The sequence below is a fragment of the Hemiscyllium ocellatum genome, chromosome 4 (genome assembly GCF_020745735.1).
Source record: "Hemiscyllium ocellatum isolate sHemOce1 chromosome 4, sHemOce1.pat.X.cur, whole genome shotgun sequence".
NCBI classification, from domain to species: Eukaryota; Metazoa; Chordata; class Chondrichthyes; order Orectolobiformes; family Hemiscylliidae; genus Hemiscyllium; species Hemiscyllium ocellatum.
This window is the reverse complement of record NC_083404.1, coordinates 127,791,174-127,818,474: the sequence shown is the minus strand read 5'-3', so window position 1 is coordinate 127,818,474 and position 27,301 is coordinate 127,791,174. Positions and strand designations below refer to the sequence as shown.

Below are 27,301 nucleotides of genomic sequence, written 5' to 3'. Positions count from 1 at the left end.
GCTTGTTGTTTGAGTGTGTGGCTACAAGGGTTAGCTGGTCGTGTCGTTTCGTGGCTAGTTGGTGTTCATGTATGCGGATTGTTAGTTGTCTTCCTGTTTGTCCTATATAGTGTTTTGTGCAGTCCTTGCATGGTATTTTATAAACTACATTAGTTTTGCTCATGTTGGGTATTGGCTCCTTTGTTCTAGTAAGTTGTTGTCTGAGCGTGGCTGTTGGTCTGTGTGCCGTTATGAGTCCTAGGGGTCGCAGTAGTCTGGCTGTCAGTTCTGAAACGCTCCTGATGTATGGTAGTGTGGCTAGTCCTTTTGGTTGTGGCATGTCCTCGTTCCGTGGTCTATCTCTTAGGCATCTGTTGATAAAGTTGCGTGGGTATCTGTTTTTGGTGAATACCTTGTATAGGTGTTCCTCTTCCTCTTTTCGCAGTTCTGGTGTACTGCAGTGTGTTGTAGCTCTTTTGAATAGTGTCCTGATGCAGCTTCGTTTGTGTGTGTTGGGGTGGTTACTTTCATAGTTTAGGACTTGGTCTGTGTGTGTCGTTTTTCTGTGTACCCTTGTGGTGAATTCTCCGTTCGGTGTTCTCTGTACTACCACGAAACGACACGACCAGCTATCCCTAGTAGCCACACACTCAGACAACAAGCAACATGAATTCGACTGGGAAAACACTACTATCATAGGGCGAGCCAGACAGAGAACAGCCAGGGAATTCCTAGAGGCATGGCATTCATCCACAAACTCCATCAACAAACACATCGACCTGGACCCAATATACAAATCACTACAGCGGACAGCTGAAACTGACACCCGGAAGCGGCAAGGACAGACCACTATAAATGCCGGAAGAAACATCAAAGAAGCGCTTCGCAGGGGGTTGAGGAATGGAAGATGGAGTTTAATTTATATGAATGTAAAATGCTACATTTTAGTAAGGCATTTCAGGAAAGGACTTAGAGTTAATTGTAAGATAGCGTCATTGAGATGTACAGCCTGGAAACAGACACTTCGGTCCAACCTGTCCACGCCGACCAGATATCCCAACCCAACCTAGTCCCACCTGCCAGCACCTGGCCCATATCCCTCCAAACCCTTCCTATTCATATACCCAACCAAATGCCTCTTAAACGTTGCAATTGTACTAGTCTCCACCACTTCCTGTGGCAGCTCATTCCATACACGTACCACCCTCTGTGTGAAAAAGTTGCCCCTAGGTCTCTCTCAAATCTTTCTCCTCTCACCCTAAACCTATGTCCTCTAGTTCTGGACTCCCGACCCCAGGGAAAAGACTTTGTCTATTTATCCATGCCCCTCATAATTTTGTAAACCTCTATAAGGTCACCTCTCAACCTCCGACGCTCCAGGGAAAACACCCCCAGCCTATTCAGCCTCTCCTTGTAGCTCAAATCCTCCAACCCTGGCAACATCCTTGTAAATCTTTTCTGAACACTTTCAAGTTTCATAACATCTTTCCAATAGGAAGGAGACCAGAATTGCACACAATATTCCAACAGTGGCCTAATTAATATCCGGTACAGCCACAACATGACCTCCCAACTCCTGTACTCAATACTCTGACCAATAAAGGAAAGCATACCAAACACCACCTTCACTATCCTATCAACCTGCTACTCCACTTTCAAGGAGCTATGAACCTGCACTCCAAGGTCTCTTTGTTCAGATCCTGAGAGGTGTTGCTGAACAAAGAGACCTTGAGGTGCAGGTTCATAATTCTTTGAAAGTGGAGTTGTAGGTAGACGGGGTAGTGAAGAAGTCCTTTAGTGCGTTTGCCCTTATTGGTCAGTGCATTGTGTATAGAAGTTGGGATATCATGCTGTGGCTGTACACATTGCTTAGGCCACTTTTGGATTACTGCATTCAATTTTAGTCTCCCTGCTGTAGGAAAGATATGAAACTTGAAAGAGTTCAGAAAAGATTTACAAGGATGTTGCTAAGGTTAGAGTCTTTGAGCTACGGGGAGAGACTCTATAGGCTGGGCTATTTTCCCTGGAGTGTCAGGAGTGACCTTATAGTGCTGTATAAAATCATGAGGGACAATGATTGGGTGAATTGCCAAGGTCTTTTCCCCAGAATGAGGGAATCCAAAACTAGAGGCCATAGTGAGAGAGGAAAGGATCTAAGGGGCAACTTTTTCATGCAGATTGTATTGAGTATTTGGAATGAGCTACCAGATGAGGTGGTAGAGGCTAGTACAATAACAACATTGAAAAGACATCTAGATAGGTACATGAATTGGAAGAGTTCAGAGGGATATGGGCCAAATGCTGGCAAATGGGACGAGATTAATTTTGGATATCTGGCTGGTATGGATGAGTTGGATCAAAAGATCTTTTTCTGTGCTGTACATCTCTATGACTCTATGATTCTAATAGTATAATTATCACAATGCTTTCCTTGCAATGAATGAGAAGGATTACTTTAAGTGGTTCTTAGGTCTAATCTGTGCAAATTTTTAATGTCTAAATACATGGGTGCCACTCCTAAAAAGTTAGACCTAACGCACTCACCAGCTCACAAAGAAAGGTCTAAAGAAAGTAAAGCAATGCAAAATTTGGGAGAAAGAAATCGATTTAATTTGATACAGATGCGGAACTGAGGAGTATGAACCTATTATTGGAACATTGTGGAGTACAGCTAATGATGCATTGAAAATCTTGCAAATGCAAATAAATTGTAGCTTGGGTATGAGAAATTCTGAATGTCTGTCTATGAAACGATATCCATTTGTTTAATTTAAATTACATTACAACTTTAATCATTTTGTTTTACTTTACAAGAATAAGAAGAAAGGGTCCGTTCAAACATGTATTGAGGGTCGTCCCTTCATCAATCTTTGTACTTTTGGTTATAATTCTGTTTATATTATATATTAAAGGTTTAAGGTCCCATTAAAATTCCCAGTAAATATAGTTAAGTATGTAAAGGACTGATATAAACTTAATGCCTGTGCCAAAATATGATGATCACTCCACATTTTAACAAATCTTCTTTAGCAATTGTATTATGGCCCAATCATTTCAGAAACACTACAGGAATATATTAAAATATGTCTGTCTATTTCTATAGAATTTTCTATTATAGTTTTCACCATTTAATTACAAATTGAGTGGAAATTTCAACCTAAATCCATGCTGATGTGAATTTGATTGCGTTAGCTGGATAAGCTAAATATTTAGATTAATTGGAAACATCTGTAAGATTTTGCTGGAAGTGAGTTAGGAACAACTTCCAATTTATTACAGCGGGGAAAGAATATATATTGATTTGGATTTCACCCAGACTTTCAAGTTGGATAAACATGGATCACTCTTTCTTCAAATAAATTTCTGAGTCAAAAACCAATAGAATGTACTTTGACTTCTTTGGGTCTGTTTTGAGGAATACAATAGATGATAGGAACTGGTTAGCTCGGTTGGCTACATGTCTCGCATCTGGGTTCAGAACAACAACCTATAGTACAGGTTTGACCCCTGTTCTGTCTGAGATGTGTTCTGGACATGTCTCCATTCTTTGCATTTGAGAATTGAAAAAGCTGCCAAGAAAATGACTCAGGGAAAGCATTAGCAGACAAGGGCCTTATTTCAGGCAAAGCACACATGACAATAGTAGGTTACAGAGGACCCTACTGGTAATGGAACAATACTTTGAACCAGGTATCAGCATTATTATAACACAGGGATTGATAACCTGATCAAAATATTTTTCAATTGTGCTTGACAAATTCTTAATTCTGTCACTTTAACAATTCAGAGAATCCTCTTAGGCTTACCATGCAGCCTATGAATTCAAGCAAATTTTGCCTACATTTGTCTTTCTGAACTTTATGACTTTCTATTATATCAACATTTACATTATTAGCCCCTTGTCATGATCCACAAGATTTTAAATGAAGGAATAAACACTTTTTTCAAATATTAAAGACAATACTCACAGCAACAATCTAGTTATGTGCTGTACAGTTATTCAGTAATTTTAAAATCAAGTTTAGCACTTAATATAAGTGCACAAATAATTAGTAAATGAAGCTTATTGAACAAATAAATAGTAAATAATTGAGACAGTTCATGTACAACACAGTGCTGGTGTAAATATTGGAGGTCTTGTATTGTAGATGTAGTGCCCATGCACCTAAGCCAGAAGCCTTTTGAGTTTCATGCCCGGAGTTGTTCGTCATGGAAGATTTGTTCATAATGTGACTGAACAGATTGATTGTGGGTCTGAAAATTCTTCAAGTATGCTTGGTGGCAGATGGTAACGGCAAGAGAATTTTCTGGTCAGTCATTTTACAGAAAGCAATGGCAAATGACTGCAGTACTTTGCCCATAAGAACAGACCAATCCGCTGGAAGCCCCTGGCTCAATTCTTTTAAACTCAGATAGGAGTAAAGATAGACTGATATTTTAATATTAACTTGTTGCTGAGTATAAATTTTGATTTAAGATATTTGTCTAAGATTGTTATGGATGGGGAAACTAATTTAGGTCTGACTCCTTACCTGACAAGTTAACAATGTAAAATTGCCAGTCTATTTATTTCACTCTATTTTAATGTGATTACTAATATTTCTAGAAGTTATATGACCTCACTTTTGTGAGATGTTCAGAAATTCGGACACATTCAGTGCAATCAATCCATTGTTAAACCACATTACTATTTTCATATTAGTGTTATTCCCTGATACTATTACTTCAGATGATGGTTAAACTTCTAAAATATATTGCATATGCAAAAGCTGCTCTGCATGCTTATTAAAGTATGCTGTATTGTCATTCAATTACTTCAACTATAACATAAGAACAGAAGTGTGTCATTCAGCATATTGAGCCTGTTCTATCATTTAATTAAATCAGCCACTCCTGACATCTAACTAACAGGTCTAGTTCATCATAATAAAATAAAGGACTGTGGATGCTGGAGAGCTGAAACAAACAAAACAGAACTTTCAGGAGAAACTCAGCAAGCCTGGCAGCCCACATTTTTACCATTAATCCCTTCCTGTTCACCAATTTATATAAACTTTCACAGTACACTCTCATGTTTCTCACAAGCTTGCATTCACATTCTACCATTAATTGTGTAATGGCCAAGCTGTGACGTGAGGCTTAAGTGCTTACTTGAGGGGTCTTATTTTGGTTGCTACATTGGTTCAGTACTTGACTGTTTAATAAGGAAACTGAATTAATGACAACTTGTGATTTACTCATAACACTTGACCTCATCCTCACCAAACTGCCTAACTCAGATGCAACTGTCCATGACAATATCATTAAAAGTGATCTTTGCATAGTTCTGGTATGGACTAAGTTCAATCTTCTCCATTGTGTTGTGTGGTAATGTCATCATGGTAAAAGGGATAGACTTTAATAATTATCAACTCAGTGGCACGCTGGGTACAATGGTTACCATTGCTGTCTTATAGTGCCAGGGACCCAGGTTCAATTCCAGACTTGAGTCTCTGTGTGGAGTTTGCACATTCTGCTCATGTCTGCATGAGTTTCTGCCGCGTGCCGTTTCCTCCCACAGTCTAAAAATGTGCAGGTTAGGTGGATTGGACATGCCAAATTGCCACTGTGATGTGGGGATGTTCAGATTAGGTCAGTTAGCCATAGGAAATATGAGGTTACGGGGATGGAGGTGGGATGCTCTTTAGAGAGTTGGTGCAGACAAATAGTCTTTGTCAGCACCGTACAGATTCTGTGATTCTGTGAACTCAAAACTGATCATCCATGAAGTGCTGTGGATCATCATCAGCATAAGCCTGACATATCCCCAACTCTACATTACCATTAGACAAGGGATTAACCCTGATTCAATGAGTAGTGTAAGAAGGCATGCAAGTTCAGCACCAGCCAAACATAAAAATGAGGTGTTAACCTGGTGAACCTCCATCACAGGATGAGTTATATGCCAAATAGCATATGCAGCAAGTGATAGACAGAGGTAAGTGATTCTAGAGCCAATTGATCAGACTTGAGCTCTGTAATACTGCTGCAATGAGTCATGGATAGTAACAGACAATTAATCAAGTCACTGGAGAAGGAGACATTCCCATTTTCAAATATGGGGCACCCAGCCTATCAGTGGAAAAGATAAGGCTAAAACATTCACAAAAGTATCTAACCTGAACAGCTGAGTGGATAATCACTTTTGGCTTCCTCCAGAGGTCTCTAGGTTTGCAAGTGCCAGACTTTATCCAATTCAGTTCACTGGTATCAAGACATAGTTGGGGAGACTGGATACTGCAAAGGCTAGAGGACCTGACAACATTCAGCTATAGTATTGAAGGCTTGTGCTGCAGAACTTGCAGCACCCTAGCCAAACATTCCAGTACAGATACAACACTGGCATGTGGAAAATTGCCTAGGTATATTGTACACAAAAATGAGGAAAAGTCTAACCTCGCCAATTAATCTGTGAACTCTCAATCATCAGTAAAGCAATGGAAACAGTCATGAACAGTAGGATGAAGTAGCACCTTCTCACTGATGCTCAGTTTGGCTTCTGTCATGGGTACTCTGTTCCTCACCTTAATGCAGGTCCAAACATTGGCAAAACAGGTGAATTCCACAGATGAGGTGTGTGACTGCCCTTGATATCAAGCCGCACTTGATCAAATTTGATATCAAGGACTCATAGCAAAATTGAACTGTATATTAGTTGGAGTCATACTTGACACAAAGAAAAATGTTTGTTGTATTTGGACGTCATCATTCACAACTCCAAGATGTCTCTGCAGGATATCCTCATGATGGCTCCTTGGCCCAGCCAAATTCAGCTGTTTCACCAATGAACTTCCCTCCATCATAAGGTCAGAAATGGGGATGTTCACTGATGACTGTATAATGTTCAGCACCTTTTGCAATTCCTCAGATACTTAATCCTCCAAGTACATCACTTCACCCTCCGTCATTTCCGCCATCTACAAACAGGCCCCACATAACCACAACCACCTGATGAAGGAGCAGTGCTCCAAAAGCTAGTACATCCAAATAAACCTGTTGGATTATAACCTGGTGTTGTGTGATTTCTAGCTTTTTAAGAGAGACTTTCTTAATGAATGTCTGAGTGCATCTTGGAGATGGCTCAGTGATGGATAGAGTGAATGTTTGAGGATTTGGTGGTAATTAAGCAGATGGATGGTGACAGGCTTTGTGAATGTTGTTGGAGTTGCACTCATCTAGGCAAATGAGGAGTATCCATTACATTCCTGTGTTGTGCCTTGTAGGTGATGGACAGGCTTTGGGGAGTCTAAAGGTGAGTTACTTGCTGCAGTGTGTTCAAGATCTGACCTGGTCTAGTCACTGTATCTTCATGTATAGATTACAGCATAGCAAAAGGGAAGACCATTAATGGAACAGCTGTAGACAGTTGGACCTAGAACACTGCCCTGAGATACAATGGTAGAAATGTGCTGGAGCTGAGATGACTGACATCCAACAGCCACCTGTTGTAGGAAAATTGCCACAAGTTACCCTTAATTTGGCTACTTATTAATAAATCTCACAGACAATCAAACATTGAAAGAATGATTTAAATTTTATTGCATGGAGCAACCACAATAAGATCCCTCAAGTAAGCAAGTTATGTATCACAACTCAACTCAGCTATTACCTGATTAATGGCAGAATCTAGCTATGATTCCAGCCAACAGTGTCTGCCTCTGATGACCAGGTATGATTCTTGTGCAGTGTTGTTCTTTGAAGTTCTGCTGTTGAGCTGTTCTGATGTTTGAGTCTTACACAGTTTTTCATCTTTTAGGTCTATAGTGTGATATTATTGATGACCTTCTAGATTCCTTCATCTAAAATATTGATTACTTTTCCAGAGTCCTCAAGTCTGCAGCTTGCCTTTTTATCAAAAGTAACTTCTTTGTTCCTTATCACATTTGACGTTGGCTTGTCTGTTTGAAGACTCAGTTTTGCTGTGATTAACTCATTAAATTATTCTGCGTGACAATAATTTGTGCTTGTGGCATAAGCAGCTAGTTGTCAAGCAGATATCAAAACAGTTTTATTTATGTAGCCTCGATCGCTCCTTTCCACAGTCATGGCTAATTGCTTTCAATTTGTTTGTCCAGAGTTATTGCTGCTTCTTTCAATCTGTGAACAGTTATTAAAGTTCTGAAGTCTACACTATCACATTTCCTCTTCTTTGTTCATTATTTTTAATTGATGAACAAATACTAGTACTGTACAATTAGCCATTTCCCCCTACAGCATTTCATATCCAAGCTGAGTTGCTGCCCTGTGCACAATTTTAAATTACACTATTTCATTGTATGGTATAGATATATGAACGACAATAATCAATAAATGAGTTTCAGATCAGTAAACAAATCACAAATCAAAAATAGAGTAATAAGTACACCGAGAACAGAAATAAAGCAATAAACGTGCATTATGCTTCACCCATTGCAGCTTTATGATTATCATGTCTTAACACAACTAATTCCTTTTACGTCTGCTGCATTTGTTGCTGAAACATGATAGCATTCAAAATTATGTAGATCCAAGTACATAGAACAACAATACAAGATATGAAATAGCACAAGCCTATTGGCTGTGTATATATTGCTTTTCAAATTTCAGATGTCATTCCACCAAGTAAGTTCCTTAATGTTTTTTAATATCTATCTTGATTTCTGACTATCCTGCTGAACTGTAACATATAAATTGTGTGCCTTTCTCAAAATCTCCTTTTCTTCCTTCCAAATATTCGCTTTACAGGGCCATATGGACCTCATAGTTTTGCCAGTAAGGCATAACTTATTTTCTAGCTGAGTCAGCCATGTCAAAAGTCATAGATTTTCTCCTTCTGATGTTAACCAGTTCCATTGTTTGTATGTGCATGGGCATTTGAGGGTGAATGCAAAATGTTGAATCAGTGAGAGGACAAGACAGCTATGTTAATAATATTTTAAAGTTGTGATACAGTATTCTCCTTCACCTGCATATCCAACTCTGATTATATTGTCTCTAATGGTACTTGAAATTTTGAGAGTACAGTTAACTGTTTCATTCCTGCTGGGCATAAAACAGTATGTGGTGTGTCCAGCCATGTGTTGGAGATAGGAACAAACAATAGTTTTCTCCATCTTTTGGCATGCCTTAAGTGCTATTCCTACAAGTTTCCTTTTCTACTGCATGAAGTACTACCTCCTTAACTGTCATCCAGATGATGTTTTGGATCACTCGGTTGTAACATTAGCAGTTTGTCATCTTTAGACATAACAGTTATCCTGAACAGAAGACCAATTCCATTCCCTCCAATGTACAAGTTGTTGGTCCTTACTTTTGTTAATTTCCTGAACTCACAGCTAATTTCCTGAAATTAGTGTCATCAACCCAAGTAGGAGCTTCTCCCTTTTCATTTGATTTTTATCTGATCGACATCAATGAAATTGCATATAAAGTATAGAATGTACATTTATGTGATGTTGATCTACTTCTATTACTAAGTTGTTAATCACACTGGCGTGTGTTTCTAAGATGTTAGCAATTTGAAATGCAGTGCTGTTAGTGGTGTCCCCATTCAACAAAAATTAATGTTAACATTCATCGCACCCAATAAATCTTTAACTTGAGAAATTGATTTATTTGATCAATCACTTAAGCAACGATGTCTAGGTCATTACTATAGGAAGTCCTGCAGCATCTCCTGTCAAATTTATTTGCTTCTTGTTTTTCCCCTCGATTGTATAACCCTACTTGATTATACAATGCTCTGATCAATTCCTTATAAGTGCTAGGTAAAGGTTTTGAACACCATGTTGGTAACATGAGAGATTTAGAGTAACCAATAACAATTCATGATGGATTTTTCATACAACACACTATCCATACTTCGCACACACAAAAAGTCATAGAGTCATATAGATGTACAGCAAGGAAACAGTCCCTTCGGTCCAACTTGTCCATGCTGACCAGATATCCCAACCAAATTTATTCCAATCTTCCAGCACACGACCCATTCAGACCCTTCCTGTTCATACATCCATTCAGATGCCTCTTAAATGTTGCAATCATACTAGCTTCCACCACTTCCTGTGACAGCTCATTCCATACACATACCACCCTCTACGTGAAAATGTTGCCCCTTAGGTCTCTTTTATATCTTTCCCCTCTCACCCTAAACTTATGCCCTCTAGTTCTGGACTCAGCCACCCCAGGGAAGCGATTTTGCCAATTTACCCTATTCAGGCTCCTCATGACTTTTTAAACCTCTATAAGGTCACCCCTCCAACCTCTGATGCTGCAGAGAAAACAGTTCCAGCCTATTCAACCTCTCTCTGTAGCCCAAATCCTCCAACCCTGATAAAATTCTTGTAAATCTTTTCTGAACCCTTCCAAATTTCACAACATCCTTCTGATAGCAAGGAGACCAGAACTGCACGCAATATTCCAACAGTGGCCTCACCAATGTCATGCAGTCGCAGCATAACCTCCCAACTCCTGTACTCAATACTCTGACCAATAAAGGGAAGCAGACCAAGCACCTTCTTCACTATCCTATCTACCTGCGACTCCACTTTCAAGGAGCTATGAACCTGCACTCCAAGGTCTCTTTGTTCAGCAACACTCCCTAGGACTTTAGCATTAAGTGTATAAGTCCTGCTAAGATTTGCTTTCCCAAAATGCAGCACCTCCCATTTATCTGCATTAAACTCCATCTGGTAAAGATCCCGTTGTAAGGGAGATTTAAACAATCCTTAGATAAGCATATGGATGATTTTGGGATAGTGTAGGGGACGAGCTGAGAATAGTTCACAGGTCGGCGCAACATCGACAGCCGAAGGGCCTGTTCTGCGCTGTATTGTTCTATGTTCTATGTAATCTGAGGTAACCATCTTCACTGTCCAGTACACCTCCAATTTTGGTGTCATCTGCAAACTTACTAAGTATGCCTCTTATATAAGTGGTTGTGCAGGAGTCTTCTGTGGCTATCCCCATTTCAAACAAGTATGCTGTTTTGGAAAATGTAAGGAGTGATGGATTCTCAGGAGAATGTAGCAAGAACAGCCAAGTTTATGGTATTGAGTTCCAAGAGATCAATTGTGTTAGGGGACTCTCTAGTCTGAGGCACAGACAGACATTTCTGTGGCCAGCAGCGAAAAATCAGAATGGTGTGTTGCCTCCCTGATGCTAGGATCAAGGATGTCTCAGAGAGGGTGCAGAATGTGAGAAGTGAGGAATCAGCAGGAGGTCATTGTATACATTGGAACCAATGACATAGGAAGGGAAAAAGATGAGATTCTGAAGGGAGAATATCGAGAGTTAGGCAGGAATTTAAAAAGGAGATTCTCGAAAGTAGTAATATCTGGATTTCTTCCGGTGCTGTGAGCTCGTGAGGGTAGGAATAGGAGGATAGAGCAGATAAATGCATGGCTAAGGAGCTGGTGTATGGGAGAAAGATTCACATTTTTGGATTATTGGAATGTCTTCTGGGGTAGAAGTGACCTGTACATATAGACAATGGTTAAAAAGGCATTTTGTGCTCTTGCCGTCATTGCTCAGTCCTTTTAGTATAGAAGTCATATTTTAGATTACTTCCAGTGGAAACAGGTCCTTCAGCCCAACGAGTCCACACTGGACCCTCTGAAGCGCAACCCACCCCTACACCTACCACTGTTGTGCAATTTAGCATGACCAATTTTTGGACTGTGGGAGGAAACCAGAACTGGAGGGAACCCACACAGACACGGGGAGAATGTGTAAACTCCACACAGTCAGTCGCCTGAGGCGGGAATTGAACCAGGGTCTCTGGCGCTGTGAGGCAGCCGTGCTAACCACTGTGCCGCCCACTGGATTGTATTGGATATCAGCGAGGTCTCTTCTCAATCCAGTTATGCTCACTCAATTGTAGCAAGGATATTATTAAGCTGTAGAGGGTTTAAAAGAGATTTACAAGGATGTTGCTGGGTATGGAAGGTTTGAGTTATGAAAAATGGCTGGGATGTTTTTCACTGGAGCGTAGGAGGTTGAGAGGCCACCTTATAAAAGCTTATAAAATAATTAGGGGTATAGATAAAGTTGTTGTCTTTTCCATAGGATGAGGGATTTCCAGACAAGGGGGCACATTTTCAGGGTGAGTGGAGAATGATTTAAAAAAGACATGAGAAGCAGATTTTTTTTACACAGAAGATGGTTTGCGTGTGCGCTTAACTTACTGAGAAAGTCATGGTTGTAGGTACGATTACAATGTTTAAAAGACATTTGGATAAGTGCATGAATATGAAGGGGTTGGAGGGCTATGGGCCAGGAGCAGGCAGGTGGGACTAATTTAGCTTGGTATTATATTCAGCATGGACTGCTTGGACCAAAGGGTCTGTTTCCATGCTGTATGACTGTATGATTGCTCTGAGTCCTTCTTTTCCTATTGGGTATTCTACAGGGTTTTCAGTCGATTCTGATGTAAGTGTGATTGTGATCTGTGGGAGTGGTATCGTGGAGGTTCTGTGCAAATCATTGGCGCAAATGGGCTTGATATCCATGTTGCATGTAAGATTAATGCACGCAAACTTGTGAGCAGGGGCATCTCCCAACATTTTCGGTCTGCATCTATCAGTATTTGGTTATGTATGCACATGATGTCCTTTTCCATTGTGTACTGCATCTTGACTGCTGACTCGTACTTCATTTGTGAAAGCCAAGCTAGCAATATGATTTCAATAATCAGGTTCATAGCATATCTAAAGCTCACAAACAAAAATTCAAGGCAGTTTCTGCTCTTATTTACAGTTTACCAGTTCACACATATCCTTATTCTTCCAAGATTGGTACTCATTGCTGCGAAATGTTCCATACAGACAGTTCGACCAATTTATTACTCCAAAAATATATTTACCCAGGTACTCTTAATTTATGAGACAAACTAAGGGCTGCAATTCAAACTAGTTTTATTCTTTATTTTCTCTCTATCCAGGGTTTGTCACAGTGATAGGTGAATCGATTGGTATTGGAACACAGCTTTCGGTAAATTCCCGTTCCAGTCCTTCTAATTTTAATTAGATCAGAGCTGCATGTCACACCCCTCTAAATTTTCTTTTTGGCTAACTATGGGGTTTACCCACTCTTTTTTAATTAACCTAGTTTCAAATTCTGCCATTTGTTTGTCTCACTTTGCAAAACACCTGGTTTATAGCCCAATTGCTGGTTGAATGACTCTATCTTTATTTATGTTGTTAGATTTTCATTAAAACTTTATCTTTACTTTGGGCTGGTACCAGACTCAAGGAACCTTGATCCGAGTGTGGTGGAGGAGCGTGGGATTAAGATTATAATCATAATCTGGAACATGTCGCTTCGCCCTCAGTTGATCCCCAATCCCCTTTCATCCCTAATCTTTGTCTGGGTCCTATAGCACAGTTGTGGCTGGAAAGTTGTGACTTCAAGGCACCAGTTTCTTATTGGTATTTAGAATGATGAGCATTCTGCACTTGTTGCTCAGGCTATGTTTGATGCAGTACTATAAGTGCTGGCTGGAGATCTTTACATTAATTTTCAAGTTCCTGAGTCTTAAATTTCTGACTCCTGAACTTGCCTCTGTACCTTCTTGGCATTTCTGTTCCCTGTCTCAAATTGACTTTGATAATTTGAGAGGTAAGCTATCTTCTCCTGATTGGCAACCTCTAGGTATTTAAACTTTCCTTTTAATTCTTTGTTTTCTGTCTGGATAACTCCCCTTTCCTGACTGACAGCCAGTAGGCCATCAAATTTCTGTTTTAACTCTGCATTTTCTGACTGCAATTCCTCATTTTCTGACTTCACCTGATTTATCTGAACATTTCTGTGCTTTAATGCATACGTCACATATCATGACAACAAATTCCCAACAGCTCGCCCTCTTTGGGTGTGTGTTTTCCCATGAGCTGCCCAACTGACTCTAATACATGATCTGGAACTTGTAGCATCACAAGCTTAATACTCTCTCCATTTCGGCATTTTTTCCTCAAATATTCTTGAACCAAGCTCTCCTACTAAGATTGATTGTCTGCCATGATTTCAAAGCTAATGCACAATTCAATAATACAAAATGTATATGTTCCAATTAAATCTGAAAATTGATGCCCGTATTGTGCTCCACTCACTTGAATTTAAACTGTCATATGGTCCTCTTAATTAAGGCTCAGGCCGAATCTCTGAAAGTACAAGCTGTTAGGTTTGACTTCAGAGCAATTTAAAGTCATTTATTATCAAAGCCAACCCAAGGAAATCAATTGTCGTGGGTAAATCACCATAAGTTATGTTTAATTCATCTACTTATTAAGAAATCTCACAATCAAGTTCTTAAAAAAATATTTAAACTTTATTGCATGTAGCAATCACAATAAGTGCCCTCATGTAAGCAAATTCTGCCTCACAACTCAACTTGGCTATTTGTTGATTAATGGCAAAATTTAGCTACAATTCCAACCAACAGTGTCAGTCTTTGATGTCCAGGGTATGATCCTTGTGCAGTATTGTTCTTTAAGGTTCTGCTGAAAATGTTTTCTGATTAAGTTTTATGCAGTTTTTCATCCTTCAGGTCTATGAAGTGACTTTATAGATCTTCTAGATTCGTTCATCCAAAATATTGATTACCCTTTGGAATCATTGAGTCTGCAACTTGCCTTCTTATCAAAAGTAACTTCTTTGTTCCTTGTTACATTTGACATCGGTTTGTCCATTTGAAGATACAGTTTTGATGTGATTAACTCCTTTAACTTCTTCTGCCAGGCAATAATTGTCCTTTTGGCATAAGCAGCCAGTTGTCAACAGAAGTCAAAACAGTTTGTTTATGAAGTCTCAACTTCTCTTTTTCCCAGGCATGGCTAATTAGAGTCATGGAGATATGCAACATGGAAACAGACCCTTTGGTCCAACCTGTCCTTGGGGACCAGATACCCTAAATTAAATCTAGTCCCAATTGCCCCCTGTTGGCCCAAAACCCTCTAAAACCTTTCCTATTTACATACCTATTCAGATGGCTTTTAAATGTTGTATTTGTACCAACCTCCACCACTTCCTCTGGCAGTTCATTACATGCCTGCACCAACTTCTGCATGAAAAAGTTCCCTTTTAAATCTTTCCTCTCTCACCTTAAATCCATGCCCTTCAGTTTTGGGCTCCCCTAATCTGGGAAAAATCTTTGATTATTCACTCTATCCATGCCCCTCATAATTTTATGAACTTCTTTGATGCTCCAGGGAAAACAGCCCCAGCCTATACAGCCTTTCCCTGTAGTTCAAACCCTCCAACCCTGACAACATTCTTGTAAATCTTCTCTGCATTCTTTCAAGTTTCACAATATTCTTCCTCTAGCAGGGAGACCAGAATTGAATGCAGTATTCCGAAAGTGGCCTAACCAATGTCCTGAAGGGCCACAACATGATCTCCCAACTCCTATACTCAATGCACTGATCAATAAAGGGAAGCAAATGCCATCTTCATTACCCTGTCTCCCTGTGACTCCACTGTCAAGGAACTTGCTTTCATTTCCTGTATAGGTTTGACCTTGTCCCCGATTGTTAATTCCAGACAGAGCTATTGCTCCTTCTTTCAATCTGTGAACAGTTATTAAAGTTCTGAAGTTTACACCATCACACCTAATTATTCCAACTCCATTTTCCAGCACTTGGCCCATAGTCTCATATACCTTGGCATCGCAAGTGTACATCTAAATACTCCTTAAATGTTATGAGGGTTTCTGCCTTTACCTCCCTTACAGGCAGTGAGTTCCAGATTCCCACCACCCTCTAAGTCAGAAAACATTTCCTCATATTCCCTCTAAACTTCCTGCTTCTTATCTTACGGCTATACCTCTGATTATTAATGCCTCTAACAAGTGGAAAATTTCCTTCCTGTCTCTGCCCTTCATAATTTTATGCATCTTAATCATCGCCCCTCTCAATCTCCTCTGCTTAAAGGAAACAACCCCAATCTATCTGATATCTCTTCATAAATTAAGCTCTCCAGCCCAGGCAACATCCAGGTAAATCTCCTCTGCACCTTCTGCAGTAAAGGTTGTATTCTTTGTCTCATGTGAAATATAGAACTGCACAGGGTGCTCTAACTGTGGTGTATTTTATGCAGTTCCAGCATAACCTCCCTGCTCTTAAATTCTATGCCTCGGCTTATTAAAGCGAGTATCCGATATATCTTCTTAACAACTTTATCTATCTGCCCATCACCTTAAAGGACTGGTGGTCATGCACACCAAGGTCCCTCTGTTCTTCCGTGCTTCCCCAGCTCTTACTGTTCATCATGTTTTCTGTAGCCTTGTTTGTTCTGCCCAAGTACATCACTTCAGACGTAACTGTATTAAATTGTATTTGCCACTGATCAGCCCATCTGATTAAAACCAAAAGAACTATGAATGCTGTAAATCAGAAACAAAAACTGAAATTGCTGGAAAAGCTCAGCAGATCTGGCAGCATCTGTGAAGAGAAATCAGTTCTGAGGAAGGGTCACTGGACACAAAATGTCAATTCTGATTTCTCTTCACAGATGCTGCCAGACCTGCTGAGCTTTTCCAACAACTTCTGTTTCTGAGTCCACTCAGTCAGCCTGTGTCCTGTAGCAACCTTAAGGCTATCCTCCTTACTAGTCACCACCCCAACAATTTTCATATCATTTGTGAACTTACTGATCAACCTCCAACATTTAAGGCTAAATTGTTTACAAAACTACAGACAGCAAGGGTCTCAACACTGACACTTGTGGGACCCCATCACTAATTAACTGTAGTATCCTGGTTTATGCTTTGCTCCCTTCTTGAATAACAGTACCACGTTGTTGTCCTCCAGTCCTCTGGCCCCTCTTCTATGGCCAAAGAGGAATTAAAATTTATTGCCAGCAGCTCTGCTATTTCCTCCCTTGCCTCACTCAACAGCTGGGGGATACATTTCAACCAGCCCTAGAGATTAATCTAATTTTAATCCTGCCAGACCACTCAAAGCCTTCATTCTGTGCTAATTCCTTTTAAATATATTAAAATTTATTCTCCATGATTTCTACAACCACATCATACCTTTCACTAGTAAACATTGACACAAAGTATTCATTTAGAACCTTATCTATGTCCTCTGCCTACGTGCACAAATTACTGCTATGGTCCTTAATGGGTCCCTCCCTTTCTGTAGGTACCCTTTTGCCATCAAAGTACTTAAGATTTACCTTTTTTTAACCTAGTGTTATTCTTTCATGCCTAGGGTGTAGGTTTGCTCGCTGAGCTGTAGGTTTGATAGCCAGACGTTTCATTACCTGGCTAGGTAACATCATCAGTGGCGACCTCCAAGTGAAACGAAGCTGATGTCTCTTGCTTTCTATTTGTATGTTTGTCCTGGATGGGGTTCCTGGGGTTGATGGTGATGTCATTTCCTTTTCGTTTTCTGAAGGGTTAATAGATGGTACCTAGATCTATGTGTTTGTTTATGGCATTGTGGTTGGAGTGCCAGGCCTCTAGGAATTCTCTAGCATGCCTTTGCTTAGCCTGTCTCAGGATAGATGTGTTGTCCCAGTCGATAAGTTGGTTTTTTTCATCCGTGTGTAGGGCTACACGGGAGAGGGGAATCGTGTCTTTTTGTGGCTAGCTGGTGTTCATGTATCCTGGTGGCTAACTTTCTTCCTGTTTGTCCTACGTAGTGTTTGTGGCAGTCCTTGCATGGAATTTTGTAGACGACATTGGTTTTGTCCATGGGTTGTCCTGGGTCTTTTAAGTTTGTTAGTTTTTGTTTGAGAGTGTTGGTGGGTTTGTGTGCTACTAGGATTCCGAGGGGTATTAATAGTCTAGCTGTCATTTCTGAAACTTCTTTGATGTATGGTAAGGTGGTTCGGGTTTCTGGATGTTTTTGGTCTGCTTGTCGTGGTTTGTCTTGAGGAATCTGCGGACTGTATTTTTTGAGTATCCGTTCTTCTTGAATACGTTGTCTAGGTGGTTCTCCTCTGTTTTCCGAAGTTCGTCTGTGCTGCAGTGTGAGATGGCTTGTTGGAATAGTATTCTAATACAGCTTTGTTTGTGCGTATTGGAATGGTTGCTGGTGTACTTAAGTATTTGGTCAGTGTTTGTCGATTTTCTGTATATGCAGCTTTGTAGTTCTCCGTTGTCTGTTCTTTCGACTGTGACATCCAGGAATGCGAGTTTGTTGTCGGTTTCTTCCTCCTTGGTGAACTTTATGCCTGTGAGGGTGTTGTTGATGATGTTAAATGTCTCTTCTATCTTGTTTCATTTTGTGATGACAAAGGTGTCATCTACGTAGCAGACCCAGATTTTTGGTTTGATGGTTGGTAGGGCTGTTTGTTCTAATCTTTGCATTACTGCTTCTGCTATGAATCCTGATAGCTGAGATCCCATGGGTGTGCCATTGGTTTATTTGTAGATTATGTTGTTGAAGGTAAAGTGGGTGGTGAGGCACAGGTCCACTAGCTTCATGATGTTTTCGTTGGTAATGTGCTTGGGGTGTGTGTGATGGTCTCTTCTAAAAGTGTGGTAAGTGTTTCCTTTGCCAGGTCAATGTTGATGGAGGTGAACAGTGCTGTTACGTCGAATGAGATCATTGTTTCGTCTTTGTCTATTTTGGTGTTTTTGATGATTCTTAGCAATTCCTGGGTGGTGGATGGAGTGCTGTGACTCTTCTACTACGTATTTCAGTCTTGTGTGTAGTTCTTTGGTCAGTCTGTAAATTGGTGTTCTGGGTAGAGAGACTATGGGTCTGAGGGGGGCTTAAAAACAAGCTTAAAAACAAACTTAAAAGACCCAGTACAACCCATGGACAAAACCAATGTCATCTACAAACTTCCATGCAAGGACTGCCAGAAACACTATGTAGGACAAACAGGAAGAAAGTTAGCCACCAGGATACATGAACACCAGGTAGTCACAAAAAGACACAACCCTCTCTCCCTCATAGCCTTACACACCCAGAAAAAAAACCACCATTTCGACTGGGACAACACATCTATCCTGGGACAGGCTAAGTAAAGACATGCCGGAGAATTCCTAGAGGCCTGGCACTCCAACCACAACGCCATAAACAAACACACAGATCTAGATACCATCTATCAACCCCTCAAAAAATGAACAGGAAATGACATCACCACAAACCCCAGGAACCCCATCCAGGACAAACATATAAATAGAAAGTAGGAGACAACAGCTTCGCTACTGATGATGTTAACTAGCCAGGTAATGAAACATCTGGATATCAAACCTACAGCTCAGCGAGCAAACCTACACCCTAAACCTCAACCTGAGCTACAAACCTTCACAAATCTTTCATGCCTGTTTTTGATCTCCTAATTTCCTCGTTTAAGTTCCCCTTGCACATTCTGTACTCCCCTAAGGCTTCTGCTGTTTTGAGCTCTAAGTATCTGTCAAAATCCTCAGTATCCAATCTTGCCTATCTCTTGATATCCAGGATTTGCTAGATTTGTTGGTCCTACTCTTTATGGGTACATTTTGGCCCTGTACTCTCCCTATTTCTTTTCTAAACAGTCTAACTATGTAACACAGATTTAATTAAATGTATCTGGTCCCAACCCATTCTGGGCATATCATACCTGATCTTATTAGAATTGGCCTACCCCCAATTTATCAATTTGATTTCAGGCTCATAATTGTCCTTTTCCATAATAATTTTGAATCAAATGGAGTGACAATTGTGGCCTTGTTTCATTTCAGATCAATAGTATTTCCCAGTATGTTGATAGTGGGAGCTTCAGTCATGGTAATGCCTTTAAATGTCAAGATTGGTAAGATTTGCTCATGTTGGAGATAGTCATTGCCTATCACTTGTATGGCTTGAATGTTAGTTGTCACTTTTATCTGGCTATCTTGCTGCATTTCGAGATGGAATGCTGCTGAATGGTGTAATCATCAATGAACTTCTGGCATTATGGTGCAGAGAGGATTATTAATGGAACACATGTAGCTAGTTGGGCCGAGAGGACTGCCCTGAATAGGAACATGTGAAGAAATTTGCTGTAGCTGAGACAACTGACCTTGAACAACCACAACCATTTATCCTAGATGTGACTTCAATCTAGGATAAATAAATTAGCACAAGTTTGTTATCGCATTATAAATCACCTGAATTAATATAATTTATTTCATAAAATGTAGCACAATTGCAAAATTGAGTCGTAAGAACGTATTTTAAGGTTAAAGATTTGATAACAATATGTTAGAACTATGTGCAGTTGATTAAACTCTGTTTTTATAGGTTGAAGACAAACTTGAATTGGCAGATCCATTCATTTATGAAGAAGATTTTGAGGTAGCAGATGTAGTTGAAGAATTGGAAGAAGAAGGAACCAAACAAAATATTCTTCGCAGAATTGCAACATACGCATCAAAACTAAAAGAATTTATTGGAAATATTATAGCAACCACTGGAAAAGTAGTTGTTACCATTTTGCTTGGTTTAACAGGTTTGTGCTGTTGTAATTATAGTACATTAAACCTTCGTACATCCATAAACAGATCGTTTCATTTTTCTTTAAATTGATGTTCCAAATGTAGGAAGATATAGATCAAAGAACTACTATTACATATTCTTTGCTCTTTGCCCTTTTGTAACTCAGGTAATTTTAATAACAATGTGTTATCCTTTTCTCCAGGCATTACGCTACCATCTTTGAGCTCAGGAGTATACTTCTTTGTATTTTTGGGATTGTGTACTTGGTGGAGCTGCGGTAAACAGTTTGATCCACTGATATTCAGCTGTTTGTGTGTATTAATGGCTATATTCAGTGCAGGACACTTGATTGGACTATATCTTTACCAGCTGCAATTCCTACAGGAACTCATTCCACCTGGTGATTTCTATGCAAGGTAAATCATAATAAGACTTAACTATATGTCATGTCAATTTTTTAAAATTGTATATTTAAAATCATTGAAAAGGGCCAATTGGCCCATTGAGTTCAATCTAGCTCTCATCAGTCAGATCCACCCCTGCAATCCACCTCCCCATCCCAACCTCCATAGCCCTGCAAGTTACTTTCCTTCAAGTACTAATCTAATTATCTTTTGAAATCAATGATCACCTCTACTTCTACTACCCCAAAAGCTTAAATGTGTGTTCCTTTGTCCATGTATAATTGGTAAATATGATCCATTCTTCCTTGTCTACCTTGTCTAAATTTGTCTCAACCTTGAACGCCTCTATGAAATTTGGATATCCACATCAATGGATTGCAGTGTGGATATAGGGAGAGCAATGCAAACAGGAATAGGTAATAATAAGCATGAGGTTTGTCTTGAAATCCTTGTTAGCAGAGAGGGGAAACCTTTCTGAATGATTAATCCTGCCATGAAAGCACAATGTGAAAAAGTCACAAATTAAATGATTGGGTATTTGATTTGCATCTGGAAGGAAGTAGAGAACAAGTCAAATTACTTTCAGTATAGGCCTTTAAATAAAATGTAAGGATAAGTTTGAAGGAGGTAAGTTAATTAACGGATTAGAGAATGCAGAAAATAAAATATCCACCCCCCGAAGCATGAGACATTATGGAAGATATTTCCAGAATTATCAGCGATCTGCAATTTGTGGAGTCAGAGCCGTGGAGCGTCAGAGGCTGAGGGATGACCTCATAGAGGTTAACAAAATGATGTGGGGCATGGATAGATTAAATAGACAAGGCCTTTTCCCTGAATTGGGGGAGTCCAGACTAGAGGGCATAGGTTTAGGGTGAGAGGGGAAAGATTTAAAAGGGACCTAAGGGACAAATTTTTCATGCAAAGCATGGTGCATGTTTGGAATGAGCTGCCAGAGGAAGTGGTGGAGACTGGTACAATTACAACAATAGGAAAGGTTTAGAGGGATATGGGCCAAGGGCTGGCAAATGACACTAGATTAATTTAGGATAATGGTTAGCATGGATGAGTCGGACCAAAGGGTCTGTTTTGGTGCTGTACATCTCTATGACTCTATGAAGTTATAAGTATGCCCTACTTCGAATTCTGCAAAGTATAAAATATATTCAACATTATTGGACAATTTTCGAACTATCTGTTGAGGACTGTTGATTAAGCTTCTTTAGACCCTAACGAAGTCCAACTTGAATAACCAAATCAGCCTGTTTTTGAGGGAAACTAAAATGTAATTGATTCAGTTCCCCATAAAATACTCAGGGTAAAATGACTGAGTATTGCAATTCAATTTTGAATTTTATGCCATTGCATTAATTTGACATTGCAATTTTAGGCACATAGAGGAATTACTCCCTTCAAGGGTTCCATAGTATTTCATTTTTAAAAAGATACCAGTCCCTGTAAATTTCCTCCAGAGAGAGAAGTCACTCAGCTTTGTCCAACTTGTCTCACTTTAGTCCAAAGCATCTTCAATTTATCTTTCATTTTATTTTCAATTTATTCATTGCACTGCTTGCATGTTTCAACACTGCCATCATATGGAGCACATGTAGCTCTGATTAACTGCAACAATAATTAAACAGTTTGTTTCAGTTGCAACATGCTTCCAAAATAGCCCAAGGTTTTGAAATTCACAGTCAATGAAGAATATACTACAGGGAGTTTTGAAATATAAAATTACCTGATGAGTATACACAGGTTAACATGAATTCAACAGCCTGAAGACTGACATTTTATTTTTTTAAGTTATATAATAACTTCAAAATTACAATCATAACATACCACAATTTACAATGTTGTAAATTGTAGTCATTAGATGGGCTAACAGTCTACGGAGAAGGGATATATCACTGTATCTTTTGGGTTATATCTATCTGAAACCATTAGCACTGACCTGTCAATGCTTAAAAGTGCGGAGAAAGTCCCCTAACTAACACTTGGACAAGATCAACATTGTGTGTGTAATATTTTGAAGAGTTAAGAAAATTCTAGAAGTATTTTTGGATATAACATTAGTTTGGAATTAATAAATAGTATTTAATATGGATTTGTTAAAGACATAATTAAGCATAATAAATTCTTTCAGAATATTTTCAAGGGGTTGATCAAGGTATCTCTATTGAAGATATGCATGTTTATTTTCAAAATTGTATTGTATTGTATTTGCAAAATTAAAGCAGAAAGAAGAGTCTAATGGTAAACTGTTGTTTTTCAGACTAAAGGAAAGTATAAATATGAGCATCAGGGCCATTAATTATTTTTAATGTACATTGATAATATGGACTTAGCTGCAGGTGGCATCATTTTAAAATTTATAGATGATATAAAGCATAGAAATGTAACTAGTGTGGACTTTAGTAACAGATTTCAGGTGAACATAGATACACTGGCTCAATGAACTACACAAAACAGACAAAATTTAGTCCAAAAAAGTTTGAAATTAAGCATATTGGGAGGAAGAATAATGTGTCCCGATATAAACTAAATAGTACATTTTTAGATATGGTGTGAAACAGATATAACTATGTCACTATTTTCATTCATTCATGGAATGTGGATATTGCTGTGCCAACATATATTGGTCATCCCTAATTGCCCTTGAGAAGGTAGTGGTGAGGTGCCTTCATGAAACACAGCAGTCTATTTGGTCTAGGGATCCCAGTAATGCTGAAATAAAATAAAGAATTGACAATCTGAAATAAAAACAAAAATTGTTGGAGAAATTCAGCAGGTCTGGCAGCATCTGTGGGAAGAAAGTAGAGTTAACGTTTTGTATCTGGTGACTTTTCATGAGTTCTGATAATTCCAATAATCCTATTAGAAAGAGAATACAAGAATTTTGATCCAGCACCAGAAAAATAATGATGACATTATACTGAGACAGGTGGCATGTGACTTGGAATGGAACTTGTCCTTCCAAATATGGAGGTGAGTGGCCTTCCTTAACTGCTGCAAATTACAGATATTGATAGATTTTATCCAACAACAATCAAGAAATGTTAAAATATTCACAAGTCAGGATGTTGAGTGGCTTGGAGGAGAACATGCATCTGCTGCCTTTATCTTTCAAAAGAAGATAGTGGTTGTGAGTTTGGAAAGTGCTGTGTAAGGAGCTTCGGTGAATTCCTGCAGTGGCACATGCTATTGCTACTGAGCATTGGTGGTGGAGGGGGTAGATGTTTGTGGATGTGTTGTCAATGTGTTGTTGTGCACATTGAGTGCTGCACTCATCCAGGCAAATGACGAGTATTCCATCACACTTCTGACTTGTGCTTTATAGATGGTGGACCCAAGATTTGGGGAGTAAAAAGCTGAGTTATTCACGGCAAGCTTCCTAGCCTTTATCCTGTTATTGTAGCTACAGAATTTTTATGGTAGTTTCTGATCAATGGTAATCACAGGATGCTGATTGTGGGTTTTCAGCTATGGTGATGCTACTGAATATCAAGGAATGGTGGTTTCACTCTCTCTTGTGTAGGGATTATCATTGTCTGGCACTTGCGTGACACAAATGTTTCTTGCCACTTGTCAGTCCAAGCATGATATTGTTCAGGTCTTTCAGCAACTGGAAACAAAATGCTTCAGTCGGGTATCTGTGGAGCTACAAATGGTGCTAAATATTGTGCAATCATTAAAAAAGCGTTGACACTTCTAATCTTTTGATAGAGGGAAAGACATTGATGAAGCATCCAAAGCTAGGATTCTACCCTGAGAAATATCTGCAGAGATGGCTTGGAGCTGAGATGATTGACTTTGAATAACCATAATTATCCTCTTTTGTGCTGTGTGTAACTCTGACCTTTGGAGAGTTTTACTCCTGATTCCCATTATCTCCACTTTTGTTAGGGCTTCTTGATGGCAAACATAGTCAAATGCAGTCACTCATACCTTATCTCTGGAATTCAGCTCTTTTTACATATTTGAACTAAGAGTGTAATGAGGTCAAGAGCTGAGTGGCCCTTGTGAAATCCAAACTGAGCAGGTTATTGCTCAGCATGTCGACAGCACAGTTGATGACTCCTTTCAAAATTTTACCAAAGACTGAGAGAAGACAGGTGGAGTGTTAATTGTTCAGGATGGATTTGTTTTCCTTTTGTGTACAGGACAAAGCTGGGCGAATTTCCACATTGTCTGGCAGATGCCAGTGTTGTAGCTGTATTAGAACAGCGTAGTTGTGGTTCAGCAAGTTCTACAGCACATGTCTTCAATTCTATGGTCAGAATGATAGGGCTCATTGCTTTTGTAGTATTGTTATCACACAGAAGGTTGAACCCCTCTGTTAGTTACATTATACATTCAAAAAAAAGTTCATCTTGCCTCGTAGTCTGTTAAAATGTGAGTGACAGAGAACTCCCAAATTCTACTATTTAAAGAAAAAAATCAAATTATTTTTCCAACTCTAATAGTGAACATTAAACCAAAAAAATTAACAAATCCAAGCTCCCCCCTTTCTCTTAACTGCTTACTACCTGACTCCAATTCTATAACAAATGCTGTTCCAATAAGACACTTATTAAAATTACATTAACTTAATCTCAAAACCACACACTCTCTATCTTCTCCTATGTCTTCACTCTTCCAGCTACTGATCTCACTGGGCCATCGTATTTCTTTTTACTATGAGTATGTTTCACATGAAAAGATACCTTTGATAGAGAGTGTTTTCTAATTTCTTTGAGAGCAAGATGTTATACTGGCAGTTAGCTCTCCGGCACTTCCCTTCTCTATGGCAGTTGCTCTCCCTGTAATTTTAAAATACCCCCATGACACATTAAATTCCTTTAATTTGATTGGTTTCCAGGTGTCAAAACAAAAACATTCAAGTTCCATTGGCTTCTGCTATCCTGAGCTTAATTTAAACTTATTGGTTAAATTCACATTGTTGTCATAACAACAACCAAAACTCATTTAACAGCCACTGTTACATTTGGAACAGCCCAACCTTTAGCTGGCAGCTGTAGCTGTACTTTAAATTCAGAAAAATATTTTCTTAAAGTGACCATACATGCCTTTCGACTTCATAACAGTATTCAATGCCACCAACCCATTTCTCCATTTAATGTGAAGTGAATCAAATTGACTGAAGACTGGCATCTCTGATGTTAGGGCTGCTGGGGAAGGCCAGCCTAAGTTCAGGAGGGCCCCAGCATGCTGAGGGATTTCTGCACAGATGAAGCATACTGGTATCACTGACCCAGGAATATAGTCTTGACTTCAAACACAGTCCATCATTCGGTCAAATAAAGTTTCAATTCCTTTTTCCTGACTGGCATCCTCCCAGCCCCCTAATTGTCTTGAATCCCTTATCAGTCAAGATTCTATCTAATTCCACATTGAATTAATTCAATGAATCAAGCAAGAATTACTGTCTTGGGAAGAGAAATCCACAGACTATTGCCAGAGGGGCTGCTGTCAATAGTCAGAATAACATGAGAGGAGCTGCCAGAAGCAGAAAGCAGGAATACTCCATCCTCCTCTGGCATGTTTTTTCATCAATACTGACCTGAGATGGACCCAAATTGAGTGGAAACTCAAGACGGCCAGTTTCCCTCTCACTTTGCCATTGAGCTCATGAAGAAAATGATGTGCATGCATCTTGTTATGAACCAGGCCCAACCCCTCAAAACATTTTAAAGCTGGTAGCCAAGACCGTAACTTTGCTATTTGTTTTAGGTAAGTGTATAGTGGATATTCCCGGATTGAATTAGCAGATCTGACTGCCAAGTTTTAAACAAAAAGAATTTATTTACAAAATTACAGAATGAAACACAAAGAACAGATAATAGAATACCAGATAACTTATCCTATCCAATAACGTGACAGACTATCCTGACTTAATGATGCTGTTCTGAAAATACTTGCAACAGTCCCAATAAACACAGAGTAAAGATGAAACAAATCAGTGCTTACAGGCTTGAAAAAGAGAGAGAGAGAGAGTACCCAGCTGGACTTGCCCCAGCAGCCTTTCTTCAGACATACTGCTGCTGAACTGAATCAAAAACTCTAATCTAAATGAAGCCAGCTACACAGCGATCTAGCCACTTCCCTTTGATTATACCGGTTTTGTTTAAGACATGAAAGTCTTAGGCCAGAGGCATTATCTGTTAGGGATAAACAAAAAGGGCCCCAATAAACCTTTCAAACCCAGCCTAGTTGGAGCCTAGCCAATTACGTCCTCTCTGGAAAAGAACACATAGTGACGGTGTAAAAAGACCAATATTGTGACAACCGCACCCCCCCTTAAAAAATGAACCATCAATATCCAAAGATGGCTTCATTTTTCAAAACACCAAAAAATAAAGGTTAGTACCCTAAAACACGATTATACATTCACTGACTATAAACGTAAAAACATAGACACCTACATTCGGATTCCGTCTGTGGTTCTCCTATCACTGAACACCTCCATCTCTCATTCGAGTCTCAATAATG

General features: G+C 39.3%; 1 protein-coding gene across 1 annotated transcript in view; it reads left to right on the top strand.

Annotated features, from left to right (window-relative positions):
• The window catches only part of LOC132815248 (piezo-type mechanosensitive ion channel component 2-like), a 467,530-nt gene that overhangs the window by 159,309 nt on the left and 280,920 nt on the right, over positions 1-27,301 (top strand). Inside the window, exons 4-5 of the mRNA XM_060824063.1 lie at positions 20,214-20,421; positions 20,611-20,824. Of these exons, the coding sequence (XP_060680046.1) occupies positions 20,214-20,421; positions 20,611-20,824 (422 nt within the window). The remainder of the gene's footprint in view (positions 1-20,213; positions 20,422-20,610; positions 20,825-27,301) is intronic.